We start from the raw sequence: 19,713 nt of genomic DNA on the forward strand, positions 1-19,713 counted from the left end.
TTATTCATCCTCTTACAGCTACTTCTCTCCATGTGTGGCAAAGTAACCAGCTCAGTGGTGCAGGCAAGTGGTGGTGAGCAACTGCAGTCAAATTTTGCAATCCAGAAGTACCTTCATGTGGAAGAACTACCAGATTACATGATCTTCACTTCATAGGTCGGCATGTTTATGTGTAATATATAGAAGACAAGATATATATAAATATATATATATACACCCTAAAGCAAGCAAATCAAAAGAAAGCTGAAGACAGGTGTTGCATTTAGTATTTTCACTATGAGCTATCAATTTAAAAATTGGTGATCAAAAGGTTGGCCTTTGTTCCATGACCTTTGATCCATGCACACATGCAGCCAGTAATAAAATTTTGCAACATGAATATTGCATGCCCTTGGTAAAATTCACGTTCACTTCAAAGGAGTTATACTAAAGGCAATCACTAAGTATGTGACCAGCTGTTTAGGGAAAATGTCATGTTTGAATTCAAACCATTTCAGAAATTGCTCAGTTGTGTAAAAAAGGCCTGAAATTCCTGCCTGTGGTAAGCTTCTCAAACTTCAGTCTTAGAGTTCCTTTATGTGTCTCATGACCTTGGCAAGCAGAGCACAATGCCACAAAAGTAACACATTTGTGCTCACAAAGGTGGGAGGACAGAATTGATGGCAGCTTGCTGTGCAGCTCCTTCAGCAGCACTGCACTGCCAGCAGCAGATGAGTCTGCTGTAGTGGATATCTGCAGCATGGGAAGAAAATTTAAAGGGGAATTTGCCTAGTTTCCCTTTGCTCACCATGTCAGCAATGAAGGAGATGTTTAGTTAGGACTGAATACTCGAATTTATGTGCATTTATGTAAGGCCAGTACGTGATGGGGAGGTGAACAAGTATGAAATGTTCCTTCTCAGTATAGCAGGTAGAATCACAAAAATTCTGCAAAGCAAGTATTTGTTCTTCAGCGTGTTAGGACAGGATTTGGATGAGTTTCTCCACTGAATTCATATGCAAATATGTTTTCTTTTTTTTTCTTTTTTTTTTTTTTTTTTTCTCTCCTACCTTTAGTTTAGTTTGGTTTTCATTTGTCAGTTTGAATCCTTTCTTCTTCTAGATTTTAAAAACCTATTGCTTTCTACAGCGGTAACTTGATGCCCAGTGTGCATGTCTAGGGGCACAATTTTATTTATTATTTACCTACAGAACTGATTTGAAGTTCATTTCTTTGTTGTCTTAATTGCATTTCCTTTATCATAATGCAAGTTGTTAGCATCAGTGTATGCTGAGGATGCTTTGAAAATCTTCCATCCCTAGAAGCTGATCTCTTTTTCCTAGGTCTTTTAAAGATCCTCCTATTTGTCTAAATAAATGAAAATGAACCACATACATATAGTGTTTATGAAGTTGCACCGCGTGAGAATTTTTGAAGCAAATTTGTACTAATATTGTATTGTAAGCTCAGGTTCTGCCCTCAGTTACAGCCATGAAATCGACCATATGAATAGACTTCTTCAGGTATTATTAATGTCTGAGTTTACTTCAAAGTACATCTTTTACATTATTTACAAAATATAATCAAACCAGAATGTCAGCTACAGCATGTGAAAGCTGTCTTGTAATGGAACTCATTTTAATAAATGATTAAAGGCATATGACCAGGCACGGGGCATTGTGCTGCGATCTGTAAATGGGATGTTAGTTTTCTTTGCCTAGTTAGGACAGTGGCTAGTTAAACTATCAGGAAAAAAAAAGATTTCACCGAGGAATTTGACTGGTAGGAGAAGGGCGATGCATCTCTCAGAGAAACATGCATAACAGAGAAAAGTCAAGGTACACTCGGGGGCTGTTTTGCAATCTATTGTGTTCCAATGGCCTGTGACAGATACAGACATTTAGCACGGAATTTCCCAAAGCTCGTGTCATTATTGGCTTTAGTTCTGGAGTTCTCACTTCATCACAGCAGTTTTAAGTCTTCATATCCTATTGACTGTGTAACCTAAGCCCTCACATGAGCTTTATGAAGAAATCACCACCAGCGTTCAGCAAGTCTGAGTGTTGAATCATAAATTACTGGGAGAAACCCCAGCCCAGACAAGTGGCACGTCTGTGTTCTATTTACATACCTGAGTGACAAGACAGTGCTTCCTCCCACTTTCCAGAGAAAGTTGCCTGTTAAAAACCCGTAGGAATATTTTAATGATTAGCGAATATCTTGGGTTTTCCCCTTGGGGTAAAGGGGCACCATACAGATACTCTATTGCTTAAGGAGCACCTCAGCAACACTTGTGCTATTTTGTGTTTATTAAGTAACTCGCTGCGTGGAGCAAGGAGCACTTTCTTAGCGCTGGTGGCAGGGGAGTAGAAGCTGTACGGGCAAGACACGAACCCTGTTATCTATGTGCTAAATAGGACTATCCGCACAGACCGAGTGGGCCCCGCTGATCTCGGGGGGGCAGAAATGAGGCCGGAGCCCCGGAGATGCGCCCCTGGGATGTGGATGGAGCCCCAGAGCGGCTTCTCTGCTCCCCAGTAAAACCCCTCAGTTCTCCCGTGCCCGCACTCCTCTCCCTGGCGCTGGACGGGACAGCTCTCCCTGAGGAACGAGACGGGACGGGATAGCGCCTCTGCTGCTCCCTGCCCCGGGACACCCTGGAAACCTCTGTCCCCACTCCACTCCGGGGCGGGGACACGGGGGAGGCAGGAGCTGCCTTGGGGCCACTCCGCTGCTTTGAGAGCAGTGGCGCAAATGCCTTTGGCAGCTGTCGGGCAGAAGCTGCTGGGAAGTAGAAAATCCACACAAACACACCCTTCTCAAGAAGGAACGGCTAAACTATCCCATGCCCGCTCCCACCTCCTCTCATCCCATATTCCGGGACAGGTGGGGGGACCCGCCCCTTCTCCACCTGGGCGGGGAAGGCGCTGCCGGTTTCTCCTCCCCTCTCCTCCCCTCTCCTCCTTGCTCCCTCCCCATCCTCCTCCTCCTCGGCGTCCCCAGAGGGAGCCCCTGCGCTCGGCGGCGGAGTGGAGAGCGCAGCCGGGCGCACCCCGTCCCACAGCCGGCTCCAGCCGCTCCGCCAGCCCTGTGCACGAGGAGGAGGAGGAGGAGGAGGAGGAAGGCCGCAGCCCGCCCTCAGCGGGGCTCGCACGTGTGCGCGCAGAGCTCGACGGCCGCCCCTCCAGCGATGCTGCCCGGAGCCGCGCAGGGCAGGGCGCCCGAGAGGAGCTGAGCGCTGAGCGCTGGTCGCTGCCGCGGGACAGGAGCGGAGCAGGACAGAGCAGAGCAGGAGCGGCTCCGCGGACTCATCCGTGCGCCCGTCCCGTCCCGTCCCGTCTGAGCCCGGGCACCCGCCGAGGGAGGGAGCGGCGGTCCCGCACCATGGGCAGCCCCCTCGCTGCCGCCGGGCCCCGCGGCGCCGCTGTCCTGGTGCTGCTGCTGCTGGGGCGCCTCGCTCTCTGCCTGGCCGTGGAGGGGAAGAAAGGTAAGGGGGGCGCGGGGGTCCCGCCGCCCTTGGCCGGCCCGTCCCGGGGATCAGGGAGCCGGGGCTGCGCGGCCTCCCGGGGGGACAGGCGGAGGGAAAGTCCCGAGTACTTCTTTCTCTAAGAAAAAAAGACAATTCGAAACAAAAAACCCACCTCCCAAACAGAGAGAGAGGAGAAACGGGGAGAAAACCAAAGCTATAGCAGCGACCGCGCAGCCCTGACTTCCTGATTCTTGGCTTATTTTCTTTTGTGGGGGTGGAGGAAATAAAAGGGAATAAGCCTTGGCACATCTCGTCGGTCGCGTTTCTCTCCTTTAGTGTTTCTTTTTTTCTTCTTCCCCCCTTCCCGCGTTGTCCCGGGGGCGCTCTCCGGCTGAGCCCGGCACAGCGCAGGGAGCGGGAGCGGCTGTGCCGGGGAAAAGCCGCGGCTTCCCGGGAAGCGCCGCTCCGATAACCCGCTGTCGCTGTGACACCTCCGCTTGTCCTGTTCAGAAATGGCCATAGTAATAGTAGAAAGAAGTGTACACCTGGGGAGGGGTGACTGAAAAGAAGGGAAGCGGCGTGTGGGTTCTGGTTTCACGGTTATCAGGAAGGAGCGATTTATCCCTGTCCGTCCCGTCCCGTCCCGTCCCGGCGGTGCGTGGGAACAGCGGCTGTGGGGCCGGGCTGTGGGGCTGCCGCGGGGGCCTGGCTTTCCCTCTTTATTGGAAAAGCTGTCTCAGGGGGTGAGAAGACGTTTCTGGCCGGTCAGAGCCGTCGCTTTTTCTCTGTGTGTGGTGTTTTCTCTTTTGTGAGTTTGGAGAGCAGGCCCCGGCTGCTGTTCCAGCCGGAGAACAGTCCTCTTTATCTTGGAAATCTGCCAGCCGGAGGGAAAAAATGCAGATTTGGGTGGTTTGGTTTTTCTTCTTTTTCCTTTCATTCTTTTTAAAGAAAAAGCGGGAGAAGAGAGCTGTTGCTTTCCAGAAGGGCTGATTGCAAGGCTCAGAGCAACCGAGTTAAAGCCTTTCGTGACTGTGGACTGTAAAGCCGCCCTCAAAGTGAGGAACACCCCATCCAAAAGAACTAGTTGCACAACCTTTAAAAAGCGGAAAGATTCTGTTGTTCCAGAAATCAAGTTCATACCTGTTGTTGATGTAACATGGGCAGTTTTTCTTTGCCGGTTTTCTTTTTATTTATTTATTTTTCCTCACCCTTTGAAGCTGATGAGAAGTAAAGTGCCTCCTCATCTGCTCTGCCTGTCTTTTGAGATGCAGTCTCAGGTGCACATGCCCTGCATAATACGTAGAGAGGAGAAATACCTTGTTTATAATGTTTAATTCTGTGTCTCATAAGCTTAGGAGGTGGCCAGTATTTTGAGGATTACTAAATAATCAACAGCTACATGATAAATCTTATAGAGATTATTCCCAGGATGTTGTGTCAGCAAGTAACTGTTCCTCTGGTAAGAGCTGGAGGCTCAGTGGCAGAGGTGAAGGCAGAAGGATTTCTTCAGATAGCATTAATCAATTGATTGGACTTTTTATTAGTTTCTCCCCACACTTGAAGATGAGCAAGAAAATTCCTCAGAGGCACAAAATGAAGCAGCATCTGAGAATTGTGAGATACTGATTTGAAGCAACAGGTCCAGCAGGTAGCAGAGAATCAGTGTATGTTGGGGACTGCCTCCTTGGTCAAATGATAAGACCTGGTATCAGAATTCAGAGAAATGCTGAAAGGAAACTTGCTGTCATAAATATATGCAACACTTCTGCAAATTCAAATCGCATGTGAAATGACTCTTAAAACTTCAGCCTGATTTGTCCTGTTACCAAAAGGAGATGTGTCAAAAAAAGAAAAGGTGCCTGGGCAACTGTTAGAAGAACATCAGAATCAGCCTAAAAGATCCAATCAACATAATGTTTCAATGGAAATTTAAATATAATTATGTATTTACCCAAAATTGTAGAATTAGTTTTCTTGAAGATGGATGAGAGAAAGCTGGTTGTGTTATAACACTGTAGTCATTGAGATACAAAAAAAAACCCCCTAATTGAACATATTCCAGAACCAAACAGCGTTGCTCAAAAGTGAAGTACTCTCATGACAGGGATCAATACCCACCTCTATCTACCTGCTCTGATGTTGACCCACATTAAGCACAGTGGAACTAATCCGGATTTCCACTAATGTCCCCTGGGAGGGCTGCTTGGTGGTACCTGGGGTGAATACCTGTGATAGCTGGACGCATTTGACCCGTGTCCTTTTTGTGTGCCAGTGCTCGGCAACAGTGCTACGGTTCAGCAAATTGCTTTTTGTTGCTATATATTGGTTTTATATCTCTAGTTTTGATCTGTAGCTGTAGCCATTGTGGGATGGGAGTGTGCTGCTCCGTGTCAGGAGTGTGCACGCAGGCGTGCCGGGCAGCTCAGGAGCTCCCAGAGTGGACTGTGGTGGCTTTCTGTATCTGGAGTCTTATACAAAGGACTGTTCTTTAAGGGTATTGAAGTGCTCATGTCCATGTGAAGTGCTCATGTCCATGTGAAATGAAAAACCTCTGTCTAATATCCTGTGTGGTGTTTACATGTGGGCTGTGTGTGTACTTATGTTGAGTAGTGCTGCCCTTTACATTGTCTTGTAATTTCTGCACTGTGTATTATTCCATGCTTATTTGTGACAGATGTGTACAAGTAGATGAGTCTTTGTGGATTGTGCAGAGCTTGATCCAGTTACATGCAAGCATCCAGTGCCTTTTTAGATGCACTCCAGTGTAACCTGGCTGCTACTCTGTGGAGCAGAGATCTGGCAGGAGAAGCCTGTGAGTTGTGCCTGCTCTGGGGGCCTCCCAGGAGCAGGGGGCTGCCCACACATCCACACCTTTCCTGAGGAATCAGCAGTGTTCTCTGTCTACCTGGTACCAGGTGAAGGATGTCTCATACTTGGGTTAAAGTCCTGGGAGAGCTGGTGCACTGTTCTCTCATTCCTGTGTTTGTATTACGACTGGCACGAGTGGAATTTTCTATGTGGACAGGAGCTAATATGTTTGTGTAGATATTTATTATGTGAGGTCTTGTCCATGCAACCATCTATTATTTTCTATTCTCCTTGGTAAATGACCAAACATTTTTGGATTTGGAAACTAAAATAAATCTGTGCAGTCTCAATGGTAGATACAGTTAGAGAGATGGAAACTTAGATACTGACGTGGCCCAATTTGGTGTGATAATAGAAATAAATAGTGTTGAGTGTAGGGTTGCTTTTACTCCAGTGCCTCAGTGTGTGAATGCTTCAGAAAAAAACCCAAAACCCATCACTAAGAGCAGCAAAGGGAAGGTAAAATGCTGGCAGACATCTCCTTAATTCAGGCAATCTGCGAATTATAGTGACTATGTGCAAAATTTTACAAGGGAGATTGGCCTCTCAGCAAATTGTGTGTGTATGGTGAGCAAACTAGATGCTGAAGTGCTGCTAAATACAAATGTGTTATTTCTTGCATCAAGAGTATATTAAGAAATTTGCAGATAAATAGAAAATCAAGATTAATGCCCTGGAGACTTTACAATCAGACTAGTCCATTGTAGTTTATTTGTTAATTTATAAAGAGAGACTTTTGGGGAGTGTCACACAATGCCATTATGGTCCTCAGGGCTGACTTTTGCATTTAGGTATCCATGTATCACTGAAATCACTGGGTTATGCTAGCTTTAGCAGCAAGATAGCTGACTAGCCAAACCAGTTCCTTCAGAAAGTGTCCTTATCTTCCTTGAGCACAAACTGCCTTTGCTTAATAGCTCTTCAGAAACAAGCGTAGTGGAAGGTTTGCTTCACTTTTGGGAGGATGACAGTACCTTCATGGAATGGTTTTGCATAGAAACTGTTGATGTTGCTACAAACCCTTGCTCTAGTCCAGGTTTCAGTAGTATCTGTGCATCAGAGAGTACAGTCACACAGTGTACATGAGTGAATTATCCCAAAAAGAACCAATACTCAAAATTGGTGTTAGCATGTTGTTTTAAGCACCAGCTTTAACAGGTATGAGAACTCGTGTTAAATCTCATGTTAGGCTTGGATCTGTATTGCAAAAGGGTTTGTGTAACACAAATTTGACTTGTAGAACTTTTATTTGAGGGAGCCAGAACTGGCTGTACTCACATAAGCATCTTCTGGCTGTTCTATATTAGGAAGACTTCCTGCGGTGACCTGGCTGACAAGCCTTTATAAATCTAGACTAGTTAAATTCTGTAAAAAATTCTTGCTAGATAGAATAATTGTCATTTTGGAATTGCATGAATTGCATTAGGCATCTTCTAATTGTGCTTATAATTTCTCAACCCCCCATTCTGCTGTACTACTCTCCTTGGACATCTACGTGAACTTCTGTCAGTCAGGGCTTATCTGGCACAAGAATCACATTCAACTTGGCTGGGAAATCACTAGCTTTATCCGAAAGAGAAAGTTATTAGGAAATGCAGCAGAGCTGTTATTTGCTTCTTAGTGGGAGGATCATTCTCACTTTCTGATTCCTGCATGTGCTTTGTGGCAATTGTAGGAGGTGTGTAGCCTGCGATGAGCACTCGAGCAGCAGTTTCTGAGGTGATAGGGATAGCTGCCTGTCTCACACTCCCCTCGAGGTTAGCTTAAGCAACACATCTTGCTCTAAGTGCAGAACTTGCGTCTCTGGGTCCTGAGCAGTGCTTCACCTGTGACAGGGACCTTGGCCAGGAGCTGTGTGATGCTCAGCTCTATGGCAGAGGAACAGAGATAATAATGAGGGGCCATCACTGCTGGGATGCACCCTTCAAACAAGACTTCTGCAATGCCACACACCTTTGGTGATGAGGATGGTATAAAAGCTGTGTTTGATGTGACTCATTGGAAGTTCTCCATTCCTGAGAACCTCTGTTGTTCATACCTCTTGGATTTAGAAAGCTCATGAAATGCATGAGGACATGGAGTGCCTGCACTGTGGGATTATCAGCATTGTGTAGGTGTTGCGAGAAAGTGTTCAGGTGAATTATATTTTTCCAGGCACTATTGGTACACGTTATTGGTGATTAGGGTGGAAATACCTTGCTTGATGTTTTGTGTGGATTTTGAAAGTCCTTGTTCAGCTTAATACAGCAGTTACTGATCCTGTTAAGTATACATGGATTTGACCTTCTCCTGCCCCTTCTTCCAGGAACACTATTAGTAGGTACAGTATGAGACCTAGTGGTGTTTCAGTCCATTCTGGTTATGTTACTTCTTGACTTCCAACTATGGCAAACAGAATTGTAATGCTTCCTTTTTAATGGCTGAATTCTGCTGACCTAATAGTATTGAGTAATAGTGTATTTTTTTTTTAAATTTCAGAAATAGTTACAGAACATTTGGCATTAATATGTGCAGAAGTCATTCTTCAAGGAAATGTAGAAAAAAAAGATGTACTCCTCTGTACAGAGAAGTTGGACCAAAATAAATGTCTATTTCTGCTGAAGCAAGATGGTTATGTATTAGGAACTGCGACACAACTTTGTAGTTTGTCTTATAGGGGGAATGTGTAGGTGTGAGTATTGTACTCTCTATGCTTAATGTTATTGAGGGTTGCTCAAAGGAAGAAACATGAGAAACCTACCTGTGAGATTGTGTGTTTAAAGAGGAAATCTTTCTGATGACCAGAGTGAAAAGATGTGGCCATGTGGGTTGGCTGTTGAGCTAGCAAGTGCTACCACACCTTTTTAAAATTATTTTTTAACAAACAAAAGGCATAGTTAGGAGAGAGACGTGCTGGATTTATGTATCCCATAGGGATGTGTGAACTTCTGTTGGGAAGCTTGAACGCAAAGTGTGTTTTGCCTGTTGTCAGATCCGTGCAAGGCAGATGCAGAGATTCTTCTCCTGCCAGCATTCCTTCAGCTGCCCAGCACATCTGTGTACATGAAAGTAAACATCTACGTGTTCACATGCATGTTCTACTAGCAGAGTGCATTGAATCACGGGTGGCTTTTGTTTGTTTCAGTGGTTGAAGAGGAAAAAAAACCTAGAAAAAAAGAATAATTTCCAGTCATACTGAAACAAGTATGTCAGGGGTGGTTTTAGTGAAATTAAGGAAAAAAAAAAAAACAACCCAGCAACAAAACACCAAGAAAAAAGCCCTGTTTTAATATAATCTGGAAGATCAAATTTTACTTGAGATGATTTCTTTTCAAGTTGGGTAAGAAGCAAAATGAAATGTTGTTTGAAATGAAAATGTGCAGGTTTATTTTGAAAATACCAGAATACCACTTGATTTTCTTATACCTCCCTCCCACTTAGTTTTTTGGCCAAGGCATGTTTGCTGAGCTTGGCTCAAAAAACTAAGGTTTTGGGAGTGGGGTAAATTGTCATTTGTATACACATTAATAGTTCTGCTCTGATCTCTGCGAACAAGTCCAAAGTGCTTGTGATCACTTTTTTCTATTTTCATAAATTGAAATAATGAAATAGTAAAAATAATGAAATAGGCATTAATAAATACATTTAAATTAAAAGAAGCTTGGTATCCACTACCTCCCTGGCGTCTGCATGTTTGGCACCTTCACCATACATTGCTGAGCTCCAGAGGAGGAGCCTGAGCCTTGCAGGCTCCTTGCTGGAGGTGCAGGAGCAGGCAGGCAGGGGCTCTGGGCAGGCAAGGTGACACTGCCAAGCAGTAGCAATGCCCCAAGGGCCAGCAATGCTTCTGTGTGGGTTAAAAGCCTTCTTGTCTAGGGGTTGCCACTCTCTGGTTGCTTTACCTTGCAAAGGTGCTGTGTGAAAGGTGGATAGCCTCCTCAGGAGTATTCTCTAGCGCTTTGGAAAAGTGGGGGATTTGCCAGCGCCCTCCATCCCAAACTGAAAAACTTAAGTATTCAGGATCAGCAAAGGCAGGTGAGCCAGAACCACTCTGCCAAGGTAGATGGCTCCTTCCTGGGTGCAGAGACCAGTAGGGTTGGATGAGTCGGCAGGGACCGTGCCAGACAGGATGTTTTCTGGGTAAAAGGTGGAAGGAAGGAGAGGATATAAACCAGCTGTCTTGATGACAGGATAGTAGTATTTTAGCTCTGGCTTTTATAAGAAGAAAATTATCACACTGTGGGGATGAGGTTTGTATGTTTGGTAATCAGGACATGGTGGCATAATCCCTGCCTTGCCATCACCAGATTCTGCAGTAAATACAAAGACAACCAGGAAAGTCTTGGAAATCAGCCAGTCTTGGCACTGGGGCACTGTGAGCTCACACAGCAGTTTTCCTAGATAGGTAAAACAATACTTTTCCCTATCATGATTCAAGGAATCGAAGCCACAGAGACTTTGAATGCTTGCCTGAGGCAACACATCTGGCCACTGATGAAGTTGCCTGCTAGTATTTTGGCCTCTCACCCCATGCCCAAGCCGATGATAAACACTGCCTGAAGTTGAAAGTAACCAACATCCTACTTGGGGCTTATTCGCAAGCTTTGAAAAAATGTCTCATGCAGACCATCATTCCTTCCCTTTCCTGGAGGCCCTTCTGTGTGCCCTTCCCTGGGGACATGTCCCTTGGTGGAGGCTGGCCAGAGGCTGGGATGGGGTGACCTGTGGTGGCATGCATCTGGCTTGGCTCCTGGCAGCTGAGGCGTGCTCACTCCCTGCCTGTGGTAGGGCTCAGCATGCCTGGCCCCTTGCTCCACCGCCCCGGGGAAGCCCCAGCACCTCCTGAAATAACAGCAGTGTGAGACAGTAGCTGCAAATCAAGGTTGGGTGTAAGCAGATGTTAAGTCTGAACTGTTTCCTAAATTATGCTTTCTATGTAGGTACAGCATAGTTATGATGGCAATTTTCACGTTTGCAAGGCCTAACTTAAAAAAAAAAAACAACCCTAAACCCAACCAACCAAAAAAAAATTATATTATAGCTTCTTCTGTCTGGGGATATGTATTCACTCCCCCTCCCAGATTAAGATCTGAGACATATGTGCAATTCTGAAAGTTGAGTTTGATTCACATCTGAGGCAGTGGATATTTCTTCTTGAGAACTGTGTACTTCAATTCTGCAAAGTGCAGTTATGGCTGCATGTGCTGTTCCCTATCACTAAGCAATTATTTGATCTTGAAAATACCAATTTTTCCATTGCATTATTAATTCATTACATTGGAATTAATTTTTTTAAAATTAAGTTCACAGTTTTTTTGTAGAACAATGATGTTTTCTGAGGTTCACTCAGGAGGTAAGACTAAAGCAGGAGGCAGGGTTCAAGGAAGAAGCTTGTTTTAGCAGTTGGATCAGTTATTTCAACAATGCCTTTAGCAAAGAAGTAAGAGGCTGTTTGCACAAATCAGTAACTAGTTCCCATGATTCAGATTGAATCACGTAGCTCAAGTCATTTGAATAAATAAATGACTTCTAGTAAGTGAGACAACCTCTGCAATTAGGATGGCATGCTGCATATTTCATGTTATTTATTATGTGGTTTTCAATAGATATGATTAAGCTGGTTTACACTTGGAATGCTAGGTAGCATTTCAACACAAGCCACTTAACCAGAGCTCACATTAAAATGAGGTGCACATTTGTTTTGCACAGGTGGCATTGTGCTGTATCTTCTACACTTATATTTTCATGTGAATTTTCTACAAACAGATACCTATCAAGAAAAAGAAGCCACCTGGCCAAGGGCACCTCCATTTTCTGTAATTGTAGTGGGCAATTCTCAAGGAGGTGCTTCCCAAATATTTACAGTTGCTGCAGTCTTGGCTTTCCTTCATGTCTTACTTGGCCATCAGCTCCCATGGATGTGTATAACCAGAGGTGCAGAACACTGCTTTTCTCAGACATGTTCATGGATTATGTGCTCACCCTGGTGTTTTGAAGGGGATGTGCTTCGTGGATCACCTGCAACTTTCTGCTCTTGGGTTTGGACTTGGAATGAGAGCGTTGCAATTCATTGTAGAAGACAAGGAAGAAAAAGTCTTCTTGTTCTTTATTTCCTGATGCTATTTTGTAGTTTTGCTGAATTTCGGGTAGCTATATTATCAAACTGAAAAATCTCAGGTGGTTTTTGTGTTGTGAAAATAGCATTTTAAAATATGTATGGTCACTTTACTATTCTGTCATATCTGTTTGTACCATGGGCAAAGCAATGTTAATTTAATAAAATACACCCTGGGCTGTCAAAGGCAATAAATAGCTCAGGTTGAAGGGGATATGGAGAATAGCTAAGATTTAGGGCTTACTGGCCAAGTGATCATCTGCTCCATTCAGGAGAAAATTTTGCTATCATGTTTCTTTGCAACTTTTTTAGTTAATATAGCATGAAAGGTACATTAGAGACAAGGGATACCTATTTGATAAAAAGACTTCCATAATAATGAAGATATCAGATCTTCAGTGCCAGATAAAAATGCCATTTTCCATATGTGATCACGATTTCTTCTGAGAGTGGAAGTTATGGTTCTCCTAACTGAAGGCATTGGTGGTGAATTTTGCACAAACTTCAGAAGCTGGGAGAAAAATAAAAATTTCTTCATTTCCTTTAATCATTGGGAAGAGACAGCTGTGATATGAGCAGATATGACTGTTTGTCAAATTTGCTTCTCACGTGTTAAATCTGAAGGTTCACAGATCATCTGCTGGGCACATGAAGACAAGGAAACTTTCTCCCACAAAAATGTGGAGGAGCTGTCCTGAAGTCTGAGTGACTGGTTGGCATGATGTTTTGGAAACTGCTGAAATAGTAAAGGCTTTTAGTGAAAATCTAAGTTACAGGAGTGGAGTGGTTTTTCTCCTCCATTTTTATTGCAACCTATTTCTCATGAATGGAATTTTGACTCAATTCTTGAACAGGATTCAATTTGTTCAATTTGTTTTACTGCTCTTCAGACTAGTTCAGCACCAAGTACATGCCTTTTTTTTTTTTTTTTCTTTTTTTTTTTTTTTTTTTTTCCCATTAAAAACAAACAGACAAGCCCAAGTGAAAAACCGATTAAACCAGAACAAAACAAACCAATTTTTTTGGAAGCAGAATTGTTAGTTGGCAAAGCCCTGACTCTGGAAGCTGATTTGTCACAGCTGGACCGTAATTGAAGCTGGTAGGTTTGCACATGAACGTGGGTTTTGCACCACAGAGCAGTGTGTAGACCTGGGGCCCTTGGCATTTCAGGAGAGTTGGGAAATGGTGGAAGTATGACTTTGACTTCTCTCCCTTTCCCCCTGGCTCTGAAAACATTCTTAGAAACCAAACTGTCAGAAAACCAGTGTTAACAGTCACATCTCCTCTCCCTCACGTACTGATCCAGGTCTTTCCTAATGGGGACCTCTGGTGATGTGAACAGAAGTTGAATTATGCCCAGTAAGAGAATTTTTTCCACCTCAGGTTCCATATTTGAATTTTGACTGGTATCAGAATGCTGAGACTGTCTTTAGTGAGACACAATGGGTAGCAGGGCACTGATTGCCTGGTCAACACAAATTGACTATTTGGTGTTTGGCTTTCTAATGAAAAGAGCCCCTTCTAGCTGGTCCTTGAGTACCCAAACATGCTGGGGACACGGCACAGGCTTTTATACGAAGTTTTACTCATGTAGCAGGGGAAGGTCAACATGAGGATTGAGCTGTTGTCTGTGCAGCAGGCTGAGTGAGGAGCTTGCAAGGTGGTATCAGCTTCACATTTTGCCTTTACTGCCATGTTTGTAACAGCTGGGGAAATACTGGTGCCATTGTGACTACCCCAAAATTAACAGCAGAAGTTCAGTCTTTGAGAGTAGGAGCAGCGACAGGTATTTCACAGCAGATCTGGAAGGGAAAGCATGTAAGACAAATGTATGTTTTGTGTTCAGCTTCCACCTGCTTGTAAAGATAAGTGAGTTGTAGCATTTTTAATTTGGTGTAAAAGTAATTTGTTCCTAATTTGACCTCTTGCAGTGAGGGAGTCTGCAGTAAGAGGCAAAGTCAAAACTTGAGCATCTTCATTTATCTGGTAGGATCTCATTATTTCTTAAAGCATCTGTTTTAGGATACATGCCCAGTTAATGGATCAGTTTGATATTTGTCTTTTTGTTTTTAATTTGAAAGGATGACTGCTGAAATGCTCTCTTACTTCCATCTGGTCTTCAAGAAGTAATTAAGTGTTGAACAATGGTATTGTCAGTCTGTTTCCTACCTAATAAGCTCTTCAAGGTGCTCTTGTTAATGATTTTATTATTTCAGATCTGCTCTTGTTCTCTCTTTCCCTCTTTAATGAGGCAGATCCCCTAGGCAGCATCAGTTTATCACAGTTGTCTATGGTAGATGAGCAAATCCAGCACCAAGGAAGTTTGTGTTTAGCAGTGTGTAAGATTCTCCCATCAGTATGTGTGGGTATTTCTCGCTGACACATGAAAGATTTAGCATGTGCAAAAAAGGAAGAGCAGACCCTTTTTCTAAATGAGGGTCATCTTGTTTTGAACAGCAGCAGTCTGGTTTGCATCAATGAGCACATGTTATTCAGTGAATTAAGAGTAAAAATAGAAAAGAAATAGAGAAGGTATTAATTAGCTGTCTGATCATTAGTTACTACGAGCCAAATTAATTCCTTATAGCATAGGGCATGGAAAGGTGTCAGTGACAAACTGGGGTCAAGAACTGAATCCTTTGATATTCTGGAGAGAAATATTACCTTTTTTTATTGTATTGCCTGTATTATGTAATTTAAAACAAGTATGCTAACACCTGTGTTTTGTATTTCAACCTATGAAGAGATAATCTGAATTGATTGTTGGAATTTTAAAGAAGAGCTATTTTATCTTGTTTAGTATGGTACCTACTGGATCCTATGCGTGGACTAAAATACAGTTTCAAAGACTCAGATCATTTCAGAAACAGCAAACATGTGACTTCTAAGTAAACAGATTGATTATAATAGAGAGGATTAGAAAACGGATTGTTGTGGGCCAGCACTGAGAGAGATGATATCTTACTGGTAATCGCCCTGTTTGGCTTAATGGCCCATAAACTCTGATAAAAGCTTTTGTAAAATTGTCAACAATAATTCCATCCATCGTTAGATTGCCAGTGAGCGTCTTCAGGTCCTGGAATAAATCGCCATCAGTGGTGTTTATGTAATTTCATAAAATAAGGCTTTCACTCTGAAGATGTAATAACTCTAATAATAAATAATAAAAAATACTGTCAGCTAAGAATTAATGACTCAGGTCCACAATTGCTGTAGCTGCCCAGAAGTCCCTTACCTGGCTTGGGCTGAGGTGGGTTTACATCTGAAGTTCTTGTGTGTAGAGGACTGGCACTTTTTCATTACCTCTGCCAGTTGCTCACTAGGTCAGCAGAAATAGGCAATGTCAGTGCAGGGTTTGTATGAAAATTAAAAAACAGTTTAAGTTTACTATATTTCTGTTCTGTTGTTAGCTTTCACAGTGAGTTTTTTGGCATTACAATTACTAAAACATGAACGTTAAAAAGGCTTAATTACTTTCATAGGCATTAATACTCCATTTAAGAAAAGAAGCACAGAAGTGCTTGAATTTTGTCTATAACTTACAGGCTGTGTCAATGTATAGTCCCTTCAAATTGTTTTCACAGCTACTGCCTTTCTATCTCCTTTTTATTCCCTCATCCCTTCCACATGATTGGTCAGATAAATTATTGGCTGTAGTGTGATGCAAAATGGGCTTTAATCCAAAGTGGGAAGAGAAGGAAGTTCTTTTGCAAGAAAATAAATAGCACAGGGTATTTAACAGTGCATTAAGCAACATCACTGTTAATACTGCACTGATAATGTAGTGAGGACAGCAGGAAAATATGTCATTAGTTTAGTCAAGCAGTGAATTGCTCCAGCTCTGATATTTTGTTGGTGATATTCAACATATCCAATGTGTAAGCATTGCTAATACAGAGCTTAATGAAGAGTTGAACATGGACTTTCTACCTGTGCAGCATGGGATAGAAAGGAGGAGCTGGTTTACCTGCCTGTATGTGGAGTTTCATTTTTATACTCTGGGAAGGAGGGGAACAGAAATGTGCTAAATAGACACAAGTGTGTACTCCTAGACTTACTGTTTGCCCATATTTATTTGCTTTATTTTATTTAGGGGGTGATGGTAGAGGTAGGGTAGTATCTTGGGGGGAATATATTCTTCAGTCTCCACCTGTACAGCTTCAGGAGTGCTTTACCCAGAAAAATATAGTCCTTAAGTTAATGATCTTGAATGGCCCATTGATAAACTTGCTTGCTCCATCTCCACCTTCCTGATGTACTTGACAGTGAGTGGTAAAGTGGAATTCAAGGAGGGCCTCAAAATTATTTGGCTCCCCAGCTTCAAAACATGCAACTTTGAAAAACAAACATTGCATGGAAGCTTCTGGAAAAGGTAAAATTATGGGGATCTGGAGGAGAGAGAATAATAATCTGGAATTCTTGCTTCTCAGTTACATTAACACTGCAGCAGGGACATGCATTTTCTCTTCAGGCTCAATCCAGCAAACTGCAGGCATCATATCCCTTTGAAGTCTGTGGATATTTTGCCTGCCACTGCAGGTTTAGGTGTTTTTTTTATTACTTAATTTGCCTAAGAAAATTCTTCTCATCCAGTTTAAAGGGAAAAACTGATATGGAATACCACACTATGTTATATGAACACTATGCCAAAAAATAATTCTCCCAAAACAGAAGGTAAGATAATAATCACATCTCAAGATTTTATGGTATCAGTGTTTTAACTTGCAGTGAGTCTTATGCCTGGGTAAGGCAAGTAAGTCTAGTAAGTAGATATTCTGGTAATTGTCCTTCCGCTTTTTTTCTGAAAAGATTGTTACTAGATACATTTTTGGATGTGATTAATTTGGGTGAATTCTTTAGGCTGTGTAAAGCGCTGTGGCTTTGATTGATTGATTTTCTGCCAGCCAGAGAGGTGGTCTCATGGATTAGCAAAAATGAGATATCACTAAACTTGCTGGAATGAACTTGATGGAGTTGAGTGGCATTTCACTTACACACACGGGATGTGTTGAAGCCAAAATTTTTACATGGGAGCTCTTGCAAAGAAACGTGTGTGTGTGTGTGTGTAGCATACACCTCTCTCTCTTCCTGAGAACTATTTACTGTAGGCCTGTGATGATATGTTCATATGTAGTTCTTAGTATATAGGGGCCTCTGGCACTCTTGCTTTATCATTTAAGAAAAAATGGTGTTACCACAGCAACTGCTATGCCACCCGGTCCTGAAGCAGCTCCCATCTATGTAGCGCTTATAAAAGTACATTAGACAGATTTTTAAAGTGCATGTAGCTAAAGTGAGAGTAGGAACTTAACACTTGGTGAATGCTACAGTGAAAGGAGATAATGAATTTGTTCAGAAGTTGAGAAAAGTTCTTAATGGAAATAAATAGCAATAGATCTAATTCAGCAAGCTCTTTCACAGATGTGTTATTTTAAGTTGATGTGCAATCTCTTTGAAATCAACTGAGTTCTATGTAGGGCTAGAGTTTGTACAGGTTCAAGAGTCTTGTTTTACAGGTGACAAAAATTGCATTGTGAAAGGGAGTGATGGTTTTGAGAGGTTCCAGTGGTGACACTTTTGTAGGGTGTGACTGGTGAGGGCAGATACCTGGCATATCTCTACAATGAGCCACTGAAAATGATTGAAATGGAAGTCATGAGTAACTGGAAGTATTAGAAGTTTTGATTTATGGATAGTTTTGAGTTTTGGACAAAGTTTCATACTACATTTGTGCACCACCTGTATTTGATATAACAAGGAATCTGTGTTGAGGGGTATGTATATAAATATGTTTTGTTGTCTATTAAATGTTAGAGTGGTACATTATAAAAGTTTGTGTACTATAAAATGTAATTGTTTAAGAGGAGGCAAGAGACCAAGGAAAGACTAAGAAAGATTTTAAGCTAGTCTGAACCTAGTAGTGTAAACCTATGTGAGTTCTCCTTTTAAGACACTGAGGTGTAAGAAGACCCTGCTATAGCTGGATGTTCAGGGCTGAACCCAAGCCATGGTGAAGGTATAGGTTGTCATTAAAATGCCTCTGAAAATTCACCTTTTGCATGAAAGCCATGCTGGGTTGTAAGGCAGCTTTCCCCTCCTAGCCTGGGTCATGTAGGCACAAACATTGAAAGATCAGTTCTGGATGATTTCTGAACCTCTACCTTTTACACCTTCACTGTAGAATAACCCAGAGCACTTAAGTTGATATTCCTTCTCTGTAATCCCCATTCTGATCATGGATTCTCTCTCTTGGTAACTATCTTTACTGTCACTCTTATTTTAGGATGGTGGAGCAGGTTTATATTTGATAACCATCCTACTGCCTCAGTATGTTTTGTTTGAACAGATGCCAAAAGCACTTGGAAGTTCACTGAGTTAAAGGCAGCAGTAGTGACTGTATCCTGGGACTGGAAACAACCCCTTTGTGGTGCTGCCCAGACAATAAGAAAAACTCATTGAGAGGATCCCTGAGAAGTTTCTTCAGAAACTCAGTTTAGTTCTGGTACAAATTTGCCAAGGGAGTCCAGTCCATAAAAGGCATTTCATGCATGTTCTCAGTACTGTACTAAATGAATAAGTGTGTAGTGAAGATGTTCAGACATGTAACATGTATGATAATTTGCCTGAGACAACAAAAAGGAGTCAGTTTGTGATCAAAAGCAGAATTTTTAATTATATATTTTGTTGTTTGTATGTAGTGTTTTAAATGTGCTACAGCAAAAATGGAATGCAAGCAGTGATTTATCTCAGAAATGTACATCCACCTTCAAAAATCCAGCCTGTCTGCCTGATATCTAATTAATCACTCACTTCTGATGATAAACTCGATGTTACATTGGGAATGCTTTCCAGCACTAGCAGGTTTTTAACAAGCTGCTTGAGATGCATATTAAAAATGCTTTTGGAGACATGGAGGCACAAAAGCTTAGAAGTCTGATGACTGTTTATCTGAAAGGAGCTCCCAGGGGCAGAGGAACTGGGTTCACCATTCGTAGTAGTTTAACCAGGTAGGAAATTTATTTGTTTGTCTACTCACAGAGACATTGAGGGGACAGTCTGTTTTGAATTTTAAAATTAAAGGCAGTGGCATATTTTCAGTACATGAAGTTCAGGGCCTTGCCTGAAGGATGTGGTGGTAGGTAGGGTTGATACCTGAAAATGACATTTTGTCCATAACTTACAGCCTGTGCACAAAGTCAAAGTGAGTGACTGATGTCAGGGAAAAGAAGCTTCCCAAGGTTTAGAAAGTTATTTCATGGACTCCATATTTCATTGCACCAGATTTATTATAATGCTTAGCACT

At 42.5% G+C, this 19,713-nt stretch overlaps 1 protein-coding gene across 1 annotated transcript in view; it reads left to right on the forward strand.

The window, feature by feature from the left end:
- Nucleotides 1-3,363: 3,363 nt before the first annotated feature.
- The window catches only part of EGFR (epidermal growth factor receptor), a gene marked incomplete at both ends in the record, with an annotated part of 150,427 nt that continues 134,077 nt past the window's right edge, over nucleotides 3,364-19,713 (forward strand). Inside the window, one exon of the mRNA XM_083876660.1 lies at nucleotides 3,364-3,466. Within this exon, the coding sequence (XP_083732786.1) occupies nucleotides 3,364-3,466 (103 nt within the window). The remainder of the gene's footprint in view (nucleotides 3,467-19,713) is intronic.

The sequence above is a fragment of the Zosterops lateralis genome (genome assembly GCF_965231275.1).
Source record: "Zosterops lateralis genome assembly, chromosome: 1".
Classification (NCBI taxonomy): Eukaryota; Metazoa; Chordata; class Aves; order Passeriformes; family Zosteropidae; genus Zosterops; species Zosterops lateralis.